General features: G+C 44.6%; 1 protein-coding gene across 1 annotated transcript in view; it reads left to right on the top strand.

The window, feature by feature from the left end:
* The window catches only part of LOC128297559 (nephrin-like), a 77,691-nt gene extending 71,122 nt beyond the window's left edge, over window positions 1–6,569 (top strand). The window contains exons 14-22 of the mRNA XM_053033231.1: window positions 53–187; window positions 1,132–1,212; window positions 1,963–2,163; window positions 2,303–2,893; window positions 3,015–3,209; window positions 5,056–5,219; window positions 5,391–5,495; window positions 5,650–5,829; window positions 5,947–6,569. Coding sequence (XP_052889191.1) covers window positions 53–187; window positions 1,132–1,212; window positions 1,963–2,163; window positions 2,303–2,893; window positions 3,015–3,209; window positions 5,056–5,219; window positions 5,391–5,495; window positions 5,650–5,829; window positions 5,947–6,510 — 2,216 coding nt within the window. The 3' untranslated portion in view covers window positions 6,511–6,569. The remainder of the gene's footprint in view (window positions 1–52; window positions 188–1,131; window positions 1,213–1,962; window positions 2,164–2,302; window positions 2,894–3,014; window positions 3,210–5,055; window positions 5,220–5,390; window positions 5,496–5,649; window positions 5,830–5,946) is intronic.
* The last annotated feature ends 18,595 nt before the right edge of the window (window positions 6,570–25,164 follow it).

Raw genomic sequence — 25,164 nt, 5'->3', positions numbered from 1 at the left:
TAATCTGAGCGCTGCTCTGCTCTCACATGCTCGCAACGCATCCAACGTCTAGGTGCACAACGAATCGTCTCCGAGGGACCAATCCTGAACATCACCCGGCTCAACCGTAACGATACCGGCATCTACACTTGCGAAGCTGTCAACTCCCAAGGGTCGGCGATGATTAATATTTCCGTCGTAGTTGAGTGTAAGTACATGAATCAAACTTTGTCCGGCTCGTCTCACGCCCGCACGCTGGGAATGTCCCTTTTTCCGATTCCGACCCTCCCAAAGGGGGAGGTTTTTTGTCCATGGGTCCCATCGGTTCCACCGACCGAAATGCCGAAATGCGTCGGACACACATCGAATCGTGTCGTGACACGGGAGTTTTCTTTGCTGGGAGTACGGTGCCCGTACTTACACACGTACGCATTTGTCATCCGCCTTTGGTTTGGTCACGCGGGTTCCAATATTGAACCAAGCGGATGTTTTTTGTTATTTCGCTCCCAAGCACATTTTCACCGGCACACGTTCTCGTGGGTTGGCTGTGACCGTTTACACGGATCAGTGCCGGGGGATCCGGGCATCCCTCGAGTGTCGACTCCCCCCGAAGGCTTGAGGGTGGGTTGTAAACGGCTTACTCATACGTGGCGTCTCGTGTATGGCAACGGTCAGCTGGTGTGTATTGGGCGTGAAAGACAAATGGTTTTCATTTGGGGCTCAGTAGCAGCAGCAGCGAAAGATTTTCCCGTTTTTTGCCCACCCCACATTACGGGGTGTGTTGTGGGAAACAGCCGTGGTGCTGCTGCTGCAAGGCCCGGCGCCCGGAAGCATTTATACGTCAACGGTGCAAATAAAAATTTATTACATTTTATGGATTAATGCATCTGCCTGTGGACATTAATCTGGATGAAATTGTCCACCCTGAACGCGGATGGTCGAAGTTTTGTGCGCCCGAGACACACACACATGGCTGAACTTGGCTACGAGAGAGTAAGCCTTGCGGAGGATGTGTTGATAAGTAGCAGACTGTGTGTGTGTTTTGGTTTTGTTTGGTACAAATATTTATTCGAACAATGTTTAGAGGGAAGTTTTCCTGTATGCTTTTTTATGACAAATTCGTTTTTCTCCTTTCGCTTCCTTTCAAAACAGATGGTGCATCGATACAGTCAATATCGGAGAACGTTACCGTCAGCCCTGGTGAGGAGGCGATGCTATCCTGCACGGTCGAAGGTAGGTCACACGTTTAGTGAAAAAGGAAATTTTGCATTAAAACCAGGTCATTGCACGATTTAAAAAACATTAATCAACGTAGTTGGTACGGAAAACGGTTAAATGAACACATAATGGAACACATATCGAGATCGTCCTTTTTCGTTCTTTTAGCTCTTTTTTTGTTCTTTTCGTTCTTTTTCATTCTTTTTTTACATTTTTTTATTTGTTTGTTTTTGTTTGGTTTGGTTTAATGCTTTTTAATTTTCATTCGATTTTTTGTTCGTCCTTTTTTGTTTTTAGGGCTTCATATCTTGTTTATTTTACTTCCGCATTTTTTCGTTGTCTTTCATTCGCTGTTGTTTTAGTTTCAGTTTCTTTTTAGTTTATCTTATTTCTTTTTCATTCTTTTTAGTTTTCTCTTTTTTTTTGTTTTTCACTTGTTCTTTTTATTTGTTTTAAATTTTTCTTCTTTGTTATTGTTTGTTCTTTTTTGTTGTTTTGCATACTTGTTTGCTCTTTTTTTTTTTATTCATTTTCCTTCTTTTCCGTTTTACGTACGTTCTAGTACGTTTCATTTCCTTAGTTTTTCGATAATGTTCATTGGTACAGTGGTTTGTGTAATCTTTTCGTATACCAAATTATGATTTGAATTTGAATTAACGTTATGATATCCTTACTATGCAAAATATAAAATCCAAATTCAGCATCCAGCAATTGTTCCTCATCACTGATTAAATGTTCCGCTTTGTTCGGTTTGCTATTCAACAGGAAAACCACTGACGGAAGAGCACATACGCTGGGAACGTATCGGGTACGATATGACCATCAAAACGTCCACCACGTTCGCGAACGGGACGAGCTATCTGCACGTGAAAAATGCACGCCGCGAGGATGTGGGCAATTTCCGCTGCATTGCCGATAATCGCGTAGCCAATCCAACCAGCCGGGATGTGTTATTAATTGTGAAATGTAAGTGCTCGCTAGGCTTGTTTGCTGCAAATCCCCTCTTTACAACCATTTTTAATCCGCTACAATTCGGTTACATTTGCGTAATCTTTTGTTGTAATCTTGTTCCCGTTCCCGTTTTTATTTTCTCTCCACCAATTAGTTGCACCGGAAATCGACAAATCGCCCGTAATGTTGCGTGCGGCGGCTGGCTTTGGTGAACGGGCACGGTTGCCGTGTCGGGCGCAGGCAGCACCGCGACCGAAATTCTACTGGTCCCGATCCGGCCAGGTGCTGAACGTGAACCAGTCCGCCAAGTTCTACGTCGAGCACAAGCAGATTGATGCGCTGACGTACGAATCGATACTGGTCGTCGAGCGGGTCGCATCGAACGATTACGGCCTGTACGAGTGTATCGCCCGCAACGAGCTGGGCAACGTGAAGGAAAAGGTACGGTTGGATGTGACCTCACCGCCGGATCCACCGGTAAGCCTGAACGTCCTGAACGTTACGCACGACTCGGTGACGCTCGCCTGGACGCCCGGGTTCGACGGTGGCATGAAGGCGAACTACCGCATCCGGTACCGGGAGGTGAACAGCGATCGCTACTGGTACGAGGACAGCCAGCCGAACTCGTACAAGCTGACGGTCGGCGGCCTGCGGATGAACACGCTGTACGTCTTCTCGATCATGGCCTCGAACGGGCTCGGTTCGAGCCGCTATCTGCCCGATGTAACGCGCGCCCACACGAAAGGTAAGCTTCCTCATCCGAGCGTTCAGTTCGTTAGTGTAGTGTAGTTTAGTCTCATTGCACCTGTAATCTTAATGTAACCGCGCTGATGTAACAAAACTTCCTCTTGTGGGACAAAAACCAGACACACCGCCCTCGCAGCCAGCCTCATCGCTCGGAAGCAAAACGGCCACGGCTCAATCGACCGGTGGCACCATCGGTGCATCCGGTATCGTGCTGCTAATCGGTGTCGCTGCCGGTATCTGTCTCGTGCTGCTCAACATCATCCTGATTGGATGCTGCATTCACCGGCGCACCGTTCACAAGCGCATCAAGCGGGGTAAATGTCCTTGGCCGGCCGGTGTTTTATCGTCCTGCGGGGTAAACGCTGGCGGGATGGATTTTGCCAAAGTCCTCGCACCGCCGGTGTGTAATGCTGGAGGAGTGGGGAGTGTTCTTTTCCGCTCGTCGTCGTTCCATCGTTGTATCTTCCGAACGGTTCATCCCTTTTGAACAATCTCTCGATTCTACGATTACCCGCGAGACATTCTCCACCCGCCGGGAAGAAGCGAAAGAATGAATGGAAAACCGAGCTCGTCAAATCGTCGTCAAGCAACGACTCTTTGCCGTCTGTGACAGTTCGTGACGCTATTCTTTGTTCTGCGGGCGAAGAAGCCGTCGTGTATCTATCCATCAATCATCTTCGCCATCATCTTCCAAATCGCACTCGGATGGAACGATGTAGCTAATGATGGTTTGCTTCCCGATTTTCGCTTCCTTGGTTTGGGTTTAGCGACGGATCGATACTTTGCCATTCCCGGATTCCCCCTTAACGCACCATTAGCCACTTGTTACGGGTGCATTGAAGGGAAACGATAACGATGCAAATTGCACTCCTACGATGCAAGGAAAAGGAAGTCGCTTTAGCGGGGGACGAAATACTGTGGGAGAAGTTGGAAGAGAATCGGTTTTATAGAGTGCCTGATGATGGTTTGTGACAAGTAGCAAGTAACTGTGTGTTTCGAACCTGTTGTCGCCTTATTCTCTGGGCAGTTTCACTTGGATGGGTGGAATAAAATCGATTTGTTTCGTTAACTCATCCACTTCTACTTTGTGTTACACATAACGCGCTGCAAGCATCGAATACGTGTACACAAAAGCTGCTAATATTCTTTGTTGACATGATTTCATTTATTTTAGTCGCTTTTTGTACGGTTTTATTTTAATTTTGTTTATATTTTCGATTACACGTTGTTGTTTTATATTAAAACATTTATATGTTCTCTTTTCACTTGTTGTTGTTTTATTTTAAGACATTGTGATGTTTTCGTTTTACTTTTTGTTTCAAAAACAATTTCTTTTTGATTTGTTTTTTGTTTTTTTTTGTTTATTTTTAATCCATATCTAGGATAGAATTGTTCTAATTTATTCAATGAGCAATACTTCAGCGGTTTAGTTTTCTGATTCACAAGCACTTTATTTGATGATATTTTGTTCCTTTTATTTCTTTATATTTCTTTTCTGTCATTTTACGTCGATTAAGTTTTGCTATAATCTGTTTTTGTTTCTTATTTAAGTGTTATATAATTTTGTGTTTGTGTTATTGATTAATGTTTCGCTTTTAGGTATTCTTCAATTTTTTGTTATATTCTGCAATTTGTTTTGTTTGTTTTTTCGTATTTGTTTAATAGTTATCGTTTCTATTATTTACTATCGCTAATGAGTTCGTTATATATTTTTTATGTTTTCCGTTTCATAATTTCGCCGCCAATCGTGCAGGTCCCGGTGTAGATGTTCCCGAAATGGTGCAGAGTGCAGAAATTCCCAGTTTTGTTATATTTTGCATAGCGCTAGCTGCCCTTTGTCTGTTAGCAGTTAATGCGGGCCTTGTAATTTGGTGTATTTTACGCAAACGAGCAAAAGGTAAGTGAGGCGATTTTTTTTTATCCGTTTTAAACTTTAATTAACACACCCAATGGTGGGTTACGAGCAAAGGCATTCATTTGGCAGCTTATTTTGTTCTGGAAAGCGTAACAATCTCGCTTTGTTTATTTTTTATTTAACATTAACTGAAACTAAATTCAAAATCTTCAACTAACCGTTCTACTGCGCGAATAATGTTTTAAAAGAGTTGTGAACAGAAGAGTTTACGGAAAAGAACACTCCACCGTGCATTACAACCTAAGGGGACGATAAGACAAACAGAGCTGCGTGTCAATCGGTGCCTTTCTGTGTTCCAATCAAGTACGTCACACTAAACGTCATTGCATTCGTTACAGGCGAAACGCTGTCTAGTGTCTCGGAAAAGAGTGACGCTTACTCAACCGACGCTAATCGTCCCGACTATACGGTAGGTGCCTCTTAACCTCCCCTCTGTTTATAAAGAGTGGTCCGCGTGCTGTGGCGTTCTAAAAGTCTAACTCGTTGTCTCCTTCTTTCAATCTGCTCTTTCCATCATCATCATCATCGTCACCGGCCCTCATTCGCATAACTCATCGTGGACATCATGCACAATTAACAGGATGACACGACCAGCAAATCTGCTTCGACATATCTCGTGGAAAATGGGGACATGCCGCCACCACGCTACCAAAAGGAGGGCACCCTGCCCCCGTATCCTAACAATATCAATGGAGGTGGGTTTTACCTTAATGTTCGATTTCTCCTAACGATCTCCGTATCATCTTCAATAAAGTTCCTGCCTTGAAGTTTAGAGAAATTTATTCATTTTTTTTTCAATGGAAGAATATTAATGATGAACTATTTCCTGCCCATTTAACGTAGCTTATGCGCGTACCTTGCCCCATCCACGGCACAACCCAGTGAACTATCAGCAGCGCAGCCACGATGATCAGATGATCGAACGAAGCAGCTACGTAACAGCTCCGTCCCCTGGACCACCGTTTGATGGGTCCTACTACAACATGAACAGCGATCGCTATCTGTCCTACCCTCCGATGGTATGTGTTTCAATGGTCTTATTGTTACAGCTCTTATTATTATTAAAAATTTAATTCTAATTAAATTAATTGTTTAATTAATTGTAATTTAATTGTTTTATTACAAAACAAAAACAGCAGGACTATTCCGCGATGGAGATGTCGACACCCCCACCACCGGTCATACCAGCGCTGCCCAAAAACACTGGCACACTCACGCGTACGACCCGTCCGATGGTACCACCGCCGGACGTCACCTACCACGCCCAGTCGGTAGTGAACGAAAGCTCCTCATCGCCCCAGCACATGAGCAGCAGCCTGAGCAACACGATTATCGGCAATGCTTTATCGTCGCAGGCGCCCGTGCCAGCACCGAAACCACTGCAGGGCATCCTGAAGGATCCGAAGCGTAACAGCAGTGCGAGCAACAGCAGCCAGCACCAGCAGCTACAGCACGGTGCGCAGCTGATTGCGGTACCGAACCCATCGCCGGTACCGCTTGTCGGGGGTGTGCCCGGACTTCCGCTGGTTGGCAGCACCTTCCTCGGGACGGCGGCCGGTAATGGGGCGAACGTCGGTACCGGTGGATCGAGCAGTTTGGGCAACAGCTTACTGATCGGCACGTACGATCCGAGCAGTACGAACCTGAGCTCCTTTAACGCATCGTTCGGGTTCACCGACGCCGATGGGCATCTGGTGTAAGCGGGCAGCAGCGTCTCCTTATTTGCCAAAACCGGTGCGGATGTAATTTTCTCAAGAATAAGAAGGTAAGTTTTAGCACACACTTTTTTTCCTCCTAGTTTTTATTTTGTTTTTAGAAGTTTTGAGAGGTTTTGAGTCATAAGCAAAAGAGCTGCTTCAAAAGTTCCGCTCCTTCCCGGAAATGAGTGAGTTGCCGTAATGAGCGAAAGAGTTACTTGAATCACTTAACTCTTTACGTTCAAATTTGAATGATAGTTGTGGATCACCCATTAAAAGAATAACAAAATAATTTATTACGATCATCTCATGTCTTTATAATTTGGACAAGATCGTTCTTGGTTTAGTGAGCGAAAGAGCGAAAAAATCCCTCCGCTCCTTTTGATGAGCGCATTCAGTGCGCTCCATCGAAAAATCTGTTAGCTCTGAACAGAGTGAGAGCAAAATCCGCTCCATGAGTAAAGATTCAAAGAGCGCTCCATGTGATGAACGACATTCCTCCCAACGATTACATTGAGATCAATGTACTAAAGTGGGTAATGAACGTGATGATCAAAAGGAGCCTTAGTATTTAAAGGAGTACCCTTAAAATTCTGTGTTTTTAGATAAAAATAAGCTTATTTAATATAAGCTTACAGCAGTTTTGATTATTCAGAAATGATCTCTCGCTCAATTCGCTCTTTAAAACTCCTTTTATAGCGCAACGCTCACTTTCTCGGGGGACGAACTGTTAGCTCCGCTCGTTCAAAAGAGCTGTTCGACTCAAGCTGAAGAACCCAATTTCGTGCAATAATTAAATTTGTTGTCTTTTCTCTTCTTTTATTTCCTATTCCTTTTATCCCTGTAGCGTATTTCAACGCTGTGTTGACTGTGATAAAACTTTGCTAGCATAATGTGTAATTACGGAAGAAAAAAGGATGGATGGTCGTTAGCCGTTAGCAGTGAGCTTTACTGGCGCTGGGGTGCGCATTGGTGGACTGATCGGAAGCGGTACGCGAAGATGATCGTCCAGACCTCCAGACCAGACAGCAAGCAGTTGTACCGAAGGTGAGCTGTAAGTAGCGCGTTTTTATCGATACATCTAGTGAAACAGTGGTGGGGACAAGGGTGGGCTCAAGCTTGCTTTACAAAAAAGTCCGGTAACCGTTTCGATCTAGAAAATCCAATTTACGTTGCTCGGTTGTGAGAAACAGAGAGAAAGAGATATAAGGAGAGAAAAAATACATCGCTATAAAAGAAAAGAAAAAAACTTCATTAAAGCCGCTGTAAGTACTTTAATTAAAAACAGAAGACAAACAAAAAAAAAACATTTAACGATAATGGCAAGCAAAACAAAACAAATCAAGAATCTCAAAATGCTGCACCGCCCTGCACCGGGGCGTGCAGCGCTAATATACATACATCTATAAATATATAAATATATATACATATTCACACTTTAAAAGGTTCATATTCATATATTATATAAAACGAACAACATGAGACCCAAGAAAAGGTGAGTGCAAAGCGACCTAAAGCTGGGGATGATTTGATCCGTACGGTTATGCGTTATGCGTTACGCGTTACGGAAGTCAATAAGAAAGCCATTGAGCGCAGAACCCATCACTCGCTTGTGTGGAAGCGGAGACGGCATAATCAAAACCGGCAAACAAAACAAAAACAAAACAAAAACACACAAGAGCTAGCATCCAAAACAAAGTTATAAATCAATAAACAACAAAAAAAAAACAACCATGACAGTGAAAAATGTAACAATCGAAAACAAAATAGCTAACAGTAGCCAGCCAAATAGTGTTTTGATAAATAAAACAAAATGGGCGCAACGAGAGAGCTAGCTTGGTGAGGTAACAAGAAAACGCAGTGTACAAAGAAACATAAATCAAATTAAACAGGTTGGGCGTGGATGTATAAATACCGTACGTGCACGCGCACAGGCGTGAAAGGCTCGTTACAAAAGTTGGAAAGGGTGAGAAAAGAAAGGTATAATAATAAAACAAAGCGTTAGCGTTTAAGGCTGCGAGGAGAACACAAAAGACGGGCAAGCAAAAGCAGAAGAGGAAAGAGAAAAACAAACAAAAAATCAAACAAAAAACTCTCTAAAACACACACAACATCCAGTACTGATTAATACTTATGAAGCTAAGTCTAATTTTTAAAATTAAACAAATAAAACAAAAAAGCAAGTAAACATTACGGAGCTAGTAAAATTGCAGAACATTGTAAAGTCGAATGCAAAAAGGTAAACAAAAAACGAATCTCTGATACCGAATTAAATACTCACTCAATCGTTTAAAACTGGGCACGCGGCAGGGCGGCAAACCGAATGAACAAATTATGCTTGCAACACTGCGCCAGTTTTGAACGAGTGTTCGAATATTCGCTAACGTAATACTTTAAATTTATTTTACACAACCCTTCCCCCTCGTGTATCGTTGTACAATAACTAGTTACTAAATGCGTACCATTTTTACGTTGCGTATGATGCGTTTCGTTTGATAGTGAAACTGATTTTCACGCGACGGTGTGTCAAAGCCCATGAAAGATGACGATGATGACGATGATGATGACGATTATTATAATTATTGCTATTGTAATTACGATCTACAATCACCAATTTTACCGCTCCGATCGGATCTGATCTGAATGCATAACCAAAGGTAAAACCCAGTGCGCGCAGTGTGATGCCGGCACCGGAACAGGCAAGGAAACAAACGTAAGCGAAAAGCAGATATGCAGCGTCGCACACTGGGTATTTGTGACCTGTGACCGGTAATGGCACGCATGGCGCATCTACATCTTCTTTACGTCTAGGGCATGTTTAGGATATCTGTTCACGGAAACGCAGAAGGAGGGGTAGGTGGGCGAAGAAGGAGAAGGGAATTTAGTGAAATAGTTTTATTTTCTACTTCAGGTAGTAATGAGTAAGCATTTAAAATAAGTTAATAAACTTCGAGATTTTATAATTAAATCAGCATGACCATGAGAAGTGGGTTGATCGTTGTACTTTTGCTGCTGGGCATAAATATCACAAGAATCACTGTTACATCGTTTAGTAAGTGTGTGCAAGTAAGTTCGAACTTTTTTTTTCAAGATTTTAGGCAATTTCCACAGGTTCCTTACAGTTTCCAGTTCGTAATATATGACACGCGTTTGATCCCCCCACCAGGCGGCTCCATGAGTGAATAGTTCGCTTTGATTTTGGCATTGAGTTTGGCATTTGATCAAGGATTTCCAAATGAGAGTGCCAGTTCTATATTTGTTTACAAAAGTTTCTTTTACTTTTCGTGTAATATACGCGGCAATGGCGTATGTGAGTATGGATGTACATTATTTAATTTAATTACATAAATTAAACGTATTTAAGCGTTTTTTTGTATCATCATGGTTACTTATAATATAATTGTTTATCAGTTTTGTTGAAATTATATGTTAATATGTTCACTTTGGGATTAACTTTAAGCTGTTGCCATAGTTTCTAAGCAATGACACTAAGCAATCCGATTTTTTAAAAGTCTTTGTTTATTTCATAATTAATTAATTTTTCATTTTCCATTTCCAACGTTGTTTTCGTTTCTTTTTGTATCGTCATTTTTCTTCTCTACTTTCGTTCTTCTTTCTTATCTTACGTTTTCATCCACTTTATCACAGTCGATATATGCTAGGAATATAATTTCCAGCGGCCGATCAAACGGTAGGCGGAGTAGGCGGTCGCCTAGGGCCTCGCCGAGTTGGGGGCCCCAAACAACTTGTGCCGATTGTGCGATTTTTGGAAATTTAGCAGCAGAGTTTTTTAGCTGCGTACGGAGGTTTGATGGTCCAAAGGAAATTTTTCCGAGGTCCTGTCTTGTGCAGACCGACTGCGCTACCAATACACCATCTGGCCACCCCGTGAACCCTTATATGCCCTTTTCTTTAACCTATTCACGTATTCTATTTCTTGAACGGGATTTTTTCATCTGTTCGTAAATGATCCTACCGTTAGATGCTAGAATAGAAACCATGTTTGCTTTCACTACCGCAATATTCGCCAGCTATTGCCATTGCGATACTCGTGGTGTGGTATTGTTTTCTCTCCCCGATTGAACCGTGAAAATGTCCAGCTTACGTGTTTCGAAACAGTATTGTGGTGGAGTATTGTGTTTAGTATTATGATTGTCACAATTTCTGCAAGTTTGCAAGCCGGTAATGATGTTATAACCGACACAATCTGTCAATGTAATACGACATAGCTAGCATTGTCATAGAATATGAATAAAATCATATTACAATCATTAGAACCCTCTTTTCCGTTTGATATTTGATACTTCATGGTTCTTGGAATACCATTTCTGTCTTTCTTGATTATTACTTAATCGAAGCTGGATTGTAGGTTCAGCTTATGTCCACCCATCTCAAACTGTCCAAACACTTCATCATATCCCCGTGTAGAATACTGTTCAAACTACATTGTTGTAATCTCGGTAACATTTGCATCGTTGTTAGACGGGAATTGTTCTAAAATTTTCAATTCGAAATCGTTAATCTAAATTAAAAAAAAACACGAAAAAAGATACTTGAATAAATCAAGTATGCATTGATATGAAAACGATGTGTTCAGCGAAGAACATATCATAGTAGTCTTGCTAATACATTGTCGTGCGTGCTGAAAGCGGTCTCGTTTTTTTGCATTTAAAACTCAGTTTGTTTGAGAAAAATTAGTGAGTGCTTTGTGGTGTTGTATCCATCTATTTGCACGGTTAACGACTGACGAGATCGGCCCAGAAATTCTTGGATTTTTCGACGCACGGACAACCGATCTAAACTTGGAGCATCAAACTTCATACGTGAAAATCAAGCGAACGATCGAAATTCACATTAATATATGCAGGGCTACGAGGATTGACAAATTTGTCCAATGACCAAATCAGCTGGTCATCAGCTGGACTTAAAACCACTATAGCGTTGCCGCGCACACAATTGTTTTCAGATTTCCGATACCAGGAGAGCATGGTTTCCCAGAGGTGACATCTGCAGCTTGGGACAAATTTGCCTATCACAATTGCTATTGCATACTATCAAACACGTGAGAACGATCGCTAATAAGTATAATCAATTAAACGGAAAGCATCCTTCATCTCGCTCAAACTTTCCGTCGGTTGGTACGAAATTCCATACAAAACCAGCTAATTTCACATTGCCGATACCAAGAGAGCATCCACGGAAGAGGTAGCACCTTGTACAGCAATTTTGGTCGAAAACCGCCGAAAGGTATGCAATGTTTAAACATTAACTTTCCCGTTGGTCGAGTAAAATTTTGCAGCAATTTTACTCAAAAATCGCCGAAAGTTATGCAAAGTTATGCAAAATTTCTTCGAAAACTACCAGTTTTTGAATGTATAATACCAGGAAAGCATCCACGGAAGAGGTAGCTCCTGGTACTGCGCCGGAAGGTATGCAATCAACTTGCAAAGCAATGCGCCGTAAGGTATGCAATGTTTATACACTAACATTTCATACAAACCAGCTGTTTTCAGATTTCGGATACCAGGAGAACATGTTGTTCAAGAGGTAACACCTTCCATCCCCCTCCCCCACTTCCCCCACCAAGATGGCGGACAAGATGGCGGCCAAGATGGCGTACAAGATGGCGGACAAGATGGCGGCCAAGATGGCGGCCAAGATGGCGGACAAGATGGCGGCCAAGATGGCGGACACAAGATGGCGGACAAGATGGCGGACAAGATGGCGGACAATATGGCGGCCAAGATGGTGGACAAGATGGCGGACAAAATGGCGGACCAAGATGGCGGCCAAGATGGCGGACACAAGATGGCGGACAAGATGGCGGACAAGATGGCGGCCAAGATGGCGGACAAGATGGCGGCCAAGATGGCGGCCAAGATGGCGGACACAAAATGGCGGCCAAGATGGCGGAAAAGATGGCGGACAAGATGGCGTACAATATGGCGGACAAAATGGCGGAATAAGATGGCGGACAATATGGCGGCCAAAATGGCGGCCAAGATGGCAGATCAAGATGGCGGACAATATGGCGGCCAAGATGGCGGACACGATGGCGGCCAAGATGGTGGACAAGATGGCGGACAAAATGGCGGCCAAGATGGCGGACACAAGATGGCGACCAAGATGGCGGACAAGATGGCGGACCAAGATGGCGGACAAGATGGCGGCCAAAATGGCGGCCAAGATGGCGGACAATATGGCGGCCAAGATGGCGGACACGATGGCGGCCAAGATGGTGGACAAGATGGCGGACAAAATGGCGGACAAGATGGCGGCCAAGATGGCGGCCAAGATGGCGGACCAAGATGGCGGACAAGATGGCGGCCAAAATGGCGGCCAAGATGGCGGCCAAGATGGCAGACAAGATGGCGGCCAAGATGGCGGACACAAGATGGCGGACAAAATGGCCGACCAAGATGGCGGACAATATGGCGGACAAAATGGCGGACAAAATGGCGGACAAGATGGCGGCCAAGATGGCGGACAAGATGGCGGCCAAGATGGCGGACACAATATGGCGGCCAAGATGGCGGACAAGATGGCGGCCAAGATGGCGGACAAGATGGCGGACAAGATGGCGGACAAAATGGCGGCCAAGATGGCGGCCAAGATGGCGTACAAGATGGCGGACACAAGATGGCGGCCAAGATGGCGGCCAAGATGGCGGACAAGATGGCGGCCAAGATGGCGGCCAAGATGGCGGCCAAGATGGCGGCCAAGATGGCGGCCAAGATGGCGGACAAGATGGCGGACAAGATGGCGAACAAGATGGCGAACACAAGATGGCGGCCAAGATGGCGGACAAGATGGCGGACAAAATGGCGGCCAAGATGGCGGACAAGATGGCAGCCAAGATGGCGGACACAAAAAGGCGGACAAAATGGCCGGCCAAGATGGCGGACAAGATGGCGGCCAAGATGGCGGACAAGATGGCGGACAAGATGGAGGACAATATGGCGGACAAAATGGCGGACAAAATGGCGGACAAAATGGCGGACAAAATGGCGGCCAAGATGGCGGACAATATGGCGGACAAGATGGCGGACAAGATGGCGAACACAAGATGGCGGCCAAGATGGCGGACAAGATGGCGGACAATATGGCGGACCAAGATGGCGGACAAGATGGCGGACAAGATGGCGGACAAGATGGCGGACAAGATGGTGAACAAGATGGCGGCCAAGATGGTGACCAAGATGGCGGACAAGATGGCGGCCAAGATGGCGGACCAAGATGGCGGACAAGATGGCGGACAAGATGGCGGCCAAGATGGCGGACAAGATGGCGGCCAAGATGGCGGACAAAATGGCGGACAAAATGGCGGACTAAGATGGCGGCCAAGATGGCGGACACAAGATGGCGGCCAAGATGGCGGCCAAGATGGCGGCCAAGATGGCGGACAAGATGGCGGACAAGATGGCGAACACAAGATGGCGAACACAAGATGGCGGCCAAGATGGCGGACAAAATGGCGGACAATATGGCGGACCAAGATGGCGGACAAGATGGCGGACAAGATGGCGGACAAGATGGCGGACAAGATGGTGAACAAGATGGCGGCCAAGATGGTGACCAAGATGGCGGACAAGATGGCGGCCAAGATGGCGGACCAAGATGGCGGACAAGATGGCGGACAAGATGGCGGCCAAGATGGCGGACAAGATGGCGGCCAAGATGGCGGACAAAATGGCGGACAAAATGGCGGACTAAGATGGCGGCCAAGATGGCGGACACAAGATGGCGGCCAAGATGGCGGACAAGATGGCGGACAATATGGCGGACAAAATGGCGGACAAGATGGCGGCCAAGATGGCGGACAAAATGGCGGACTAAGATGGCGGCCAAGATGGCGGACCAAGATGGCGGACAAGATGGCGGACAAGATGGCGGCCAAGATGGCGGACAAGATGGCGGCCAAGATGGCGGACACAAAAAGGCGGACAAAATGGCCGGCCAAGATGGCGGCCAAGATGGCGGACAAGATGGCGGACACAATATGGCGGACAAGATGGCGGACAATATGGCGGACAAAATGGCGGACAAAATGGCGGACCAAGATGGCGGCCAAGATGGCGGCCAAGATGGCGGACAAGATGGCGGACAAGATGGCGAACACAAGATGGCGGCCAAGATGGCGGACAAGATGGCGGACAATATGGCGGACAAAATGGCGGACAAAATGGCGGACCAAGATGGCGGGCAAGATGGCGGACAAGATGGCGGACAAGATGGCGGACAAGATGGCGGACAAGATGGCGGACAAGATGGTGAACAAGATGGCGGCTAAGATGGCGGACAAGATGGCGGCCAAGATGGTGACCAAGATGGCGGATAAGATGGCGGCCAAGATGGCGGACCAAGATGGCGGACAAGATGGCGGACAAGATGGCGGACAAGATGGCGGACAATATGGCGGACACAAGATGGCGGACAAGATGGCGGACAAGATGGGGGACAAAATGGCGGACAAGATGGCGGACAAAATGGCCGACCAAGATGGCGGCCAAGATGGCGGACAAGATGGCGGCCAAGATGGCGGCCAAGATGGCGGCCAAGATGGCGGCCAAGATGGCGGCCAAGATGGCGGCCAAGATGGCGGCCAAGATGGCGGACAAGATGGCGGACAAGATGGCGAACAAGATGGCGAACACAAGATGGCGGCCAAGATGGCGGACAAGATGGCGGATAAGATGGCGGACAAGATGGCGGACAAAATGGCGGACAAGATGGCGGACAAGATGGTGGACAAGATGGCGGACAAGATGGTGGACAAGATGGCGGACAAGATGTCCTGTGGGGACCGATGGGAGGTGGGTTGTGACCCGTGGATGGTGGGTTGTGACCCGTGGAAGGTGGGTGGTGACTCGTGGGAGGTGGGTGGTGACCTGTGGGAAGTGGGTGTTGACTCGTGGGAGGTGGGTGGTGACCCTTGGGAGGTGTGTGGTGACCCGAGAGTGTTGAGTGGCGACACGTTGGAGGTGGATGGTGACACGTCGAAGGCGGGTGGTGACCCGTGGGAGGTGGGTGGTGACCCGTGGGAGGTGGGTGATGACCCGTGGGAGGTGGATGGTGACCCGCGGGAGGTGGGTGGTGACCCGTGGGAGGTGGGTGGTGACCCTTGGGAGGTGGGTTCTCCTTAGCTCATACAAACGTTTATATATAGACTAGCTTAACGGCCAGGTTTTAGGGCTACGCAATAGAACTCTGAGTTGTACGCAAGGGAACTTTGTTTTCGATACTTTGCTGATGTTTGTTTGATCAAGGAGGTAGACTTTCAACACAAAAACTTGACTTGATTTTAGTTTTCAAATGCTAAAAGCTATGCAAATCCAACCGGTTGTGCATAACACAAATTACTACTATTATTAAATAAAATTTGCGTTGTTTGCTTAATGGGATACACAATGTTAAACAATCCACTAAATAACAAATAAATAAAAGAATCGAAATTCACAACTTAGTAGCTCTCTCATTCTGTATTGCAAATCGTACTGGTTTCTGTTATCAAGACTCGGATTACAAGTCACGGTGATGAACAGATCTGGTTTGCTCAAAAGCACAAACAATGATCATTGAATTTTGATACTGTGCCCTCATGTATCCGCTGCAACTGAGTGTTGCATGGCGAATATCCCGGAAGCACTGCGAGCGAACTCATTCGATGGTAAAGTGCTCCTTGAATGCTGTAGTTGTAAATTCCACCACGTGCTGCTTCTCGAAATTGGCGCACGTATGATTGTAGCTCCATTTAGAAGAGTACAGGTACAGTGGTAACTGGTGTTGGTGGTGATATAGCCGATTCCGATATTAAATTCGAAGATGGTGATGGCCCTGGCCATTGAAGAACATGGTTAGGGACGGCCCAGCGGCGGATCAAACGGTAGGCTAAGTAGGCCCCTTCTTACTGCGCTTTTCGCCTTGTCTCATTTCAAGTCCCCTCAATGTTTCCCTTCCCTCCTGCATCGTTTTTAAAATTAGACGCCCCAACTATAATTCCGCCCTGGGCCTCCAAGGGGATTGGTCCTCCACTGATAATTTCCCATAACTAAAGCAATTGAATATTAGTTGTTAACCAACCTTGTTGTTGAGCAAGTTGTTACGAGCATCGACAGATCGAACACTAGCACAATTTGCAGTTACTATCATGTTAGGCATTTAAAAGATGTTCTTCCGACCTCTCTAGAAAAATCCCTGTAGTACAGGCAGTCCCGTAAAGCGCTATTCTAGAGGAAAAATTCGCGTAAGTCGCATCCAATGGTGCAATTTCGTTTACATTGCAAAGTCACAGAGTCGATTTTTTTTCTTTGCACTTAAGTTATTTTCCGAATCAGACAATTACATTAGGATAAGTTAAAAACAATTTTGTAGTATGACAAATAAAGATATTTTCTACCATTTTGTTAACCTTTTTGCTTACATTTTGTGCTATAAACTAACTCAGCTGTCAAATTTCAAACCCACCGCGTATCTTTGAATCCGTTTATAAGAGAAACCGCGCATCTCAGGGACTGTCTGTACATGTACAAAGAGAATAGTGAAAGTGCAGGCTCATCGAACAAAAGAACTCCAGCTAACTATTAGCTGGCAACACTGAAAAACTAACAAACAGCAACCAGCAACATATGGCGAACATATTAGGTAAAAGGTTGTTAAGAGTGTTGTTTCTGATACCAAGAACCCGAAGCCCGCGACACCAGCAAGACCAATAACTTATAATCCTGCGTTTGTTTGCCAGCACCAACATCTTGTACCACTTTGCAGCCAGCCAGGGAACCTTCCACCTTCCACCGATCGGTGCGGGATGAAATAATGTTGCCCCCAAAATAAACCATCCCCATCAGTGGACGAAATCTGTTGATACTTAGTTTGCATAAATTGTTATCGCCTGCCTGTACGCGTGGCACGCCTTTGCGCGAGCGTGATTTGTTTCCCTGTCGAGTCCCCATCCTGAACCGACCTGAACCGTACGCGATCGGGAAGGTGCTTGTTGTTGCTAATAATTTTTAGCGTACGAAAAACATTGCATAATAAATGGGACCGAAGCTTTTACGAGCGCGCTCGCGCGTCGGCTTTTCGGACGTTGCGCACCGGGGTGGTATCTCGGGATGGCGTAGGGTAGGGGTTTTTGCCTAACATTTCTACTCCCTTGGATCATTATTTTCATCGCACCACCCAGGGCACAGGGCCGCACGGGGACTAGGAGGACTGTTTTCACTGGAGACTCCTTGAAGGGTGCGTGTGTTTTTAAAACGGTGGCAAGATGAATAATGTTGTGGCATCGTCCGGGGTCGTACCGAGTGGGATCAACATGGTTGTGCATAATTGAGCTAGCCTAAAATCGTAACCCTTCAACCGGACTTCGACTTATGCGTGCTGGTGCGATGATGGAGCCGCCCCTTGTCAACCCGATGCCGGATTCGGGTTGTTCGGGGTCTGCAGGGAAATAAACGCCGAATGGGTGCAAAATGCAAAGTAGCACCCGAACGGGGCGGGAAAGGTGGCAGTATAAAATTAGTTCCCTGTGCCGCGTGATGTGTTCGATGTGTTCGCTGGTAGCTGGACTTAGGAGACTTACCACCACCATCACTCCACGCCAGTCAGTCAGTCAATTAAATCCATTCCGCACACTCGTCGTGCGTCTTCCAAGTGTGAGCCTGCCATTGCACAGTGGTGCCGTGGTGTGGTTAAGTTGGACAGTCGCGATCGAAATCGTAAATAAGCGAACCACCCTTGTCGCGGCCCCTACGGCCGCGGCCATCATCTTCTCGCGGACATGCTCGGGCACGATCCGACCCCGAGCCAGCTGACAGCCGACAGCAGGAACAACAAATTCATAAAATTATATAACATGAATATTAATCAGGACACTCCTATAGGAAAATGATAATACCTGCTGCACATTAATAATGATAATTCAATTTATTATTTATGACCGCTGATAGTCTGTTGGTTTTCCGCTTTTCCTTCCTGTCGGATTTTGGGGGGGTGGGAGCGAATGGTTGACAGGGTGCGCTGTATTTGCGTACAATCGTACCGGGGGTCGCGTAATTCCGTGTGCCAGCGGTCCGTTCGACACTCAAACACCCTTGTCGAGCTGGCCGGAACGGTTTCGCACCGGCTCAAATCCACACCGGAAACCCCACACTGTCAATGACGGACGGGCACCCAGCCGGCGAACGAGCGAACCGGAACCCAGCAACATCCGGGTTCTGCCTATCGCTTATCCGGCTGGTGGGATGGGTCATCGTCGTCGGTTTTTTGTTTGTTTGCTGTGCCGAAGAATGGATGACCTTTCGAGCCGTAACATCAGATAGGAGGTAGGAGGTAAAGGTGTTTGAGCTGAATGCAAAGCAGCTCCATCTGTCAGAAAGTCCTTCGAGAGTTAGCTCCTTATGCTCGTCTGTGTCTACTATGTCCGAAAATGATGGACTAGTTTTTTTTTATTACAGTTTGATACTATACTTAAAAAATAATACTTTACAAAAAATTAGACGTAAAATTGGCATCACATATCTGATGTACTTGAAACACTTGCTGGTAAATGAATTTAAGAGCTCAAATAGGGCATTTTCACCCAATTTACCTCAAGGGTATTGTCAAATTTTTTGACACAACCAGCTCATTTGGAAGATGGGAGCTTAGAACGAATGACGCGAGAGGGCGCCACCATCAATTTCAAGCATTTCAAGGATCGAGCCCTATTCCTGTTGCAAACGAGTAAAAGACCAGTAATAAATTTTGAACGTCTCTCATGTAAACGAGGCTGTTGAAGATTTACTGACGAAATCCGAAACTTTGCAACAGGTATAATGAAACTATAGTTCAAATGGCATGAAACTTTGTAGTCCATGTAGTGTAGTCCATATTCCAAATTCGGGGTTGGGGCACTACTTTTACTAAGCCATCTTCAGAAGTGCAAAATGGCTACTTTTGCGCTAGTATACTGCAAAACCATATTTGTACGGTTATCACAAAATTTAATCAATCTAGAATCTGTTTACAAAATATTACTGGTATTAAAGGGCACTCCTAAAGTACTCACCTTTTATTATATGAACCCTCTCAGCATTTCAGTTTGATAAATACAACTAGTTTGATAAAAAAGAGTTTAAATCACTAATATCATCGCATATTTCATTTATAAACAGTTATTCTGATTGTTTGGAGAGTTATTACTTTTTAATTGCATTTTATTATTAAAAGAACCTTCTTATTACAGTATACAGTGTAGATATCAAATATAAGTCTACATGTTTTTTAAGAGTCGAAGAAAAATGTGCATAAATGTAGTCACATTAAGAAAGGTGTCTTATAATTTTTAAACTTTATACCTATTAAACTCGTCGCTTTTTGAAAGTTCTCGCTTCTATTTTTCCTATTATTATCAAAAAAGAACTAAATATCACGGTCCCTATAATGTGTATTTCATCAATTTAATGTATTCTTTGTTAAACGAATCAAACTCCTCCTGGTTTTGCTAAATAAAGCATACCTCCCTTCAAATGCCTTATTTGACCGTGTCCCACCTGACGCACCTGACACATCAAATCAAGTGTTGAGCCATCGAAGATGGTTCGGAAATTGAAAATGATTCAGTGCGTATCACGATGCGTCCATTTCGCCATCAAAGTAGCATGGATACAAGGTAATGTCGGCTAGTCAGCAACATCGAGAACCACTGTTTCGTTACAATTTCACCCCGAAAACGCCGTTTTTGATTGACTCGCACGCGTGATGTTCGGGGATCGTCGCCATTGTGAAAAATGGTACGATAATGATTTGCGTAAATGGGCCACCCACCCCTAAAGGGTCTGGTCGGATCGCGTGTGTGTGTGTGTGTGTGTGCTGTTAGGCTAGCGCAACAGTTGATGAGCAATGATGGTAACCAAGGTGGGGATGGCTTAGTTGTGAGCTCCCTGGAAACACCTTTACATCCGAACGAAGGGGCGTTGTTATGCGATTACTTGGATGATGTGTGACTTACGCGTTTGACAAGATAATTGGACCCATTGTGGTTCAAGTGTTTGGGTTTGGGACTTTGGGAGCCATTTTAAAATTGGTTTAAAATAGCTCAGATTTCTAAAATATCCTTCAAGTGTTTACAAAAAAAAAAGACAAACAATTTTGTTTTTGAACAATTTTTAGAATTTCTTTCAGAACGTATTTGCTAGCATTGATTAAAATGTAATATATTTGAAAAATGATACAGATTGTTTAAAAAAATTTCACAATTAATCATTTTAAAGTAAACAAATTTCGAGCCGTAAATGTTGAGAAGCGATTCCTAAGCGAAGATTCACAATAAAACGATACGAAAACTCCTTTCACTCCTTCCGTGCGCAAGAAAGTGTATAAAATTTGCAAAACTGTCCTCCATTTTGCTGTCCCATTCGAAAAACCTCCATAAAACACCTTATACACCGTACAGCAACAGAAAAGACTTGCCAACGGTACGAATCGAACGCCACAATGAGATAGCAGATTTGCTATTTGCTTTAGTGACGTTTTCCATTTTCTTGCCCGGCATTTTCCCAAGCAGCGTTCACACATTTGCGTCCAAACGGAACTCATCATCGTTGCCGGGCGTACCGTCTCGTTGGTGGTAGCCATGCAGAGAATCTTGAAGCTCATGCACACCCCACTGGGGGGGCACAAAGGGCGAAACGTGAGTGAGTCGTAACCGGGGGGTGGGGTGAATTGGGACCGAGGGAAAGCTGAATCGTATTTATTCCTTTCACGTGCATCTAAATAAACCAACGAACGAGATGAAATCGTTAGTAGCACACACACACACAGAGCGCCATCGTAGTCAGTCCATCGTCGGTTCGTTCAATCGTCCCGACAGCGGTCGATGAAGTCAAAATGAATGGATTTTCGGGGATGACGTGAGGGTATAGGGGCAGAGAGAGTCTTTGGCAGAACTTTAGCCCAAACTCGGTGGATGAAGGGCTGGCCGATGAGCCGGGATAAAAGAGCGAGAGAAAACGCATATCCCGTTCTGCTCGCTTGTGTCTAGGCACAGGCGATGGATGGCGAACCGATTTAAGGCTCCAGGGAAAGACGATTGGGTAGCAGCAGAGGCATCAGCAGCGTCAGAGCAAATGGTAAAATAATGACACCTGAATCGTCCGTTTTCGCCCATATAAGTGAACCGACTTGGTCACCATCCCCCTCCCACAAAGTTCCTTTCCTGGTGGCGCGAACGTGTCGAACGTTCCGCCCCATCAGATCCGGTTGAAGGGGTTGGACGTTGTTTGGGAGCCTTTTTGCTGTTGTTAGTTGGGATGCGTTTTCCCGGGGACAGAAAAAGCAAAAAAAAGATCGTACGGTACTACAATGGTTTTGTATCACGTGGTATCACGACACTACCGGGGCAAATGGCGCGAAAACCGATGTGGGAATTGGAGAGTTGAGTTGAATTCTTTCCTTTTTTTTTGGATCCCCTTTTTTTCTGCGGGATGTAGAAAGGACAGCAAGGTTCGGAACGGAATGCACGGGTGGTAGGCATCTTCACCGGTGGCACCAGTTGTGCAATGGGCGGAAAATAGCGCTGAATATATTTGCTTTATATACCGGTCGAACCGAACGGAAGTGAAATGACCGTGGGAAATTGAATTTCAGCATTATCATTATCGGTGATTACTGATCGTGAGGTGAAATAAGGGAATGGCAGAAGAGCCGTGCATTTAATTTTTTTTTTTGGTTTTCGGGTTGGTAGGTCGGATTTATGCTGTAAATAATTATGAGCTGAAAGGCGAATGAGGTGTAAGCGCTCGCATAATGATTTGAGGGATGAAAGCCAGCCCAGGAGATTTGGTAATGGGTTTTTTTTTCTTCGTTTGTTTGTTGTGGAATGCGTCGCCATGTTTAAAACTACTTTCAGCCGATTGTGATGTAAAATTTCTTAGCAGAGCCAGACTCAATATGGTTTAGCCATTTTTGGCAGAATTTTATTGCTAAGAATGTAATAGTTAAAATGAACCAAAAATAGCTCCGGTCAGTATCAAAAATTAAACAAGCAAAGGAATTTAACACCGGCAAACGATGGACGGATGGAAAATTCACATTCCATACACCAAATTATCAACCAATTTTAAATAAAAGCAAAGCAAAAAAAAAGCAATAATTTAATGCCGCTGACGTCATCAATAAGGCATTTCAAACTCGAGTTCTTAGGCTTTGGAGACTTTCACCATGCTAGTCGATAATCTCGAGGTTATCTTGGTAGGACCGTGGTATGATGGGGAATTGTGTAAGCTGTGGATTCCTGGATCTAAATAGCGGGATATACCGTCACATCAGCGATCTTGCAATAGTTATGAACAATGCTAGATATCCTGACGGTGGCGATGGTCGGCAAGATGGTTGAGGTAGGTGACGAGGATGTCGGACTACTGCCCTACCAGGCAGAGGTCAGCGGAGATCATTGGTTGGTCCTAGTGGACCTGAAAACAATCCAATTTTGTTATATATTTAATCAATTCTTGAATATCTTTTAAATTTAATTTTACGTATTTCGAAAATGTTATGTCTGCAACATTTTTTTTTAGATTTAAACAAAAACTGTATTTCAATATAAAATATCTTAGTCTAAAATTCTTTACTTAATACTTCCTCATATATGTCTACATCGGGATGTTGACTAACTGCATTTATGTAATTAATAAATTGTTTGAAAAACACTCTTTTCTTGGTGATATCAGGGAAAATTAGTTCTTCCCAGCTTTGAGTTTACATTATTGTTAAGCATCATTTTGTGCTTTCGTATCGGGTTTTCACTTTTAAATTAAATATGTGACAGACTGACCAATTAGCGTAGCGTAATTGCATTAATTTGATGTTCAACACTAACAGCTAATACACTGGTGTCATAATGTCATAAAGTAGTTCAACGTAAAAAAACGAGAAAAAAAAACACTTCAGCAAACAGAGTACAGATTAATAAATAAATAAAACAAGTGATATATTCACGTCATTTTGATGCCATGGCTTCCAGTACGTACTGACACTTCCTTTCCTTTAGTGCTTCCGTGTCGGCTCGTGTCCTCATCTACCCATTCCGTACAGTCCTCTCACACCGAAACGTGTAATATACAGCCTAAAGGTACATTGAATGATCAGAAACAGCCTACTTCAATCGGTGTGAACTGTTTCCTCTGTTCCTCGCACCGTACAAGCAGCAGGGAAGGAGAAGTTTTACGACTTCGACTCTCACCTATGCTCTCGCCTATGGTTCCGGAATCGGAGGATTCAAATTGTGGACGACACACCGTGCACGCGGTGACGCACGTCCGGATGATTGCAAAGAAACGGTGATATCATGACGGTTCGTTTTATGATTTATAGCCGCATAACAATGAAATTGGCAAACACTACCTTTTGCAATCAATTTATCATTTTTCGCTCGGTTTTTATTGTTCACCGGGACCCAGACAATGCTCGATGGGTATGTGCAGAACGGATATTGAGACTTTTTGCCATTCCGCCATGAAGCTCGAACGTAAGACGTTTAACGAAAGTAAGGAGTTCATTGCTCGAGGAGGTGTTTTTTTGTGTGAGCAAATAGACGTTGTTTAAACAAACGACGATAACATACTGTTATTCTTCTGTTATCGTATGAAAATGACAAAATCCGTATGAAGTTTAACAATTAAAACCAAAAAAAGTTAACAGAAAATAGTTGTTTAACTCAGTTCGATATCGAAAATACTATAATCTAAATCTTAATTGTACTTTACTGTGTACTTTACATTGATGAACACAAAACTTAAAACAAGGCACGAACAATCAGTGGAGGATCAATCCCTTTTGGAGGCCCAGGGTAGAATTTTTAAAGGGGGGCCTATAATTTTGCTACGGCATTATCGGTGTTAGTGAGGTGTACTTCAAACTGGAATTAACAACACCAGTAAAGTCTCGGAAAGAAAGCTCCCTTGCGTGCACGTCAGGGTTCAGTTGCGTAGCCCTGGTATGCAAGGTATGCAATGTTTAAACACTAATTTTCCGGTTGGTCGAGAAAAATTTCTTCGATAACTACCAGTTTTCGAATGTATAGTACCAGGAGAGCATGCACGGAAGAGGTAGCACCTTGTACAGCAATTTTGGTCGAAAACCGCCGAAAAGTATGCAATGTTTATACACTAACTAACGAATATAAAGTACCAGGAGAGCATCCACAGAAGAGGTAGCTCCTGGTAATTTTGCCGGCCTAAAGGTATGCAATGTTTAAACACCAACTTTCCATACAAACCAGCTGTTTTCGGATTTCCGATACCAGGAGAGCATGTTTTTCAAGAGGTAACACCTGGTACCAGCCGAGCAAGATGGCATACAAGAACTTGCATGCAAGTTTGCATGCAAGAAATTTCATGCAAAAACTTGCATGCAAGTTTGCATGCAAGTTTTCATGCAAGTTTATTGCATGCAAGTTTGTTGTATGCAGTGTTGCTCAACATTGCATACGAAGTTGCGCGCCATCTTGTTCACCATCTTGCGCGCCATCTTGCTCGGCTGGTACCAGGTGTTACCTCTTGAAAAACATGCTCTCCTGGTATCGGAAATCTGAAAACAGCTGGTTTGTATGGAAAGTTGGTGTTTAAACATTGCATACCTTTCGGCGGTTTTCGAGCAAAATTGCTGTACTAGGTGCTACCT

This window comes from Anopheles moucheti, chromosome 2 (assembly GCF_943734755.1).
Source record: "Anopheles moucheti chromosome 2, idAnoMoucSN_F20_07, whole genome shotgun sequence".
NCBI lineage: Eukaryota > Metazoa > Arthropoda > Insecta > Diptera > Culicidae > Anopheles > Anopheles moucheti.
The sequence above is the reverse complement of the archived record's forward strand: the minus strand, read 5'-3'. Positions and strand labels throughout refer to the sequence as shown.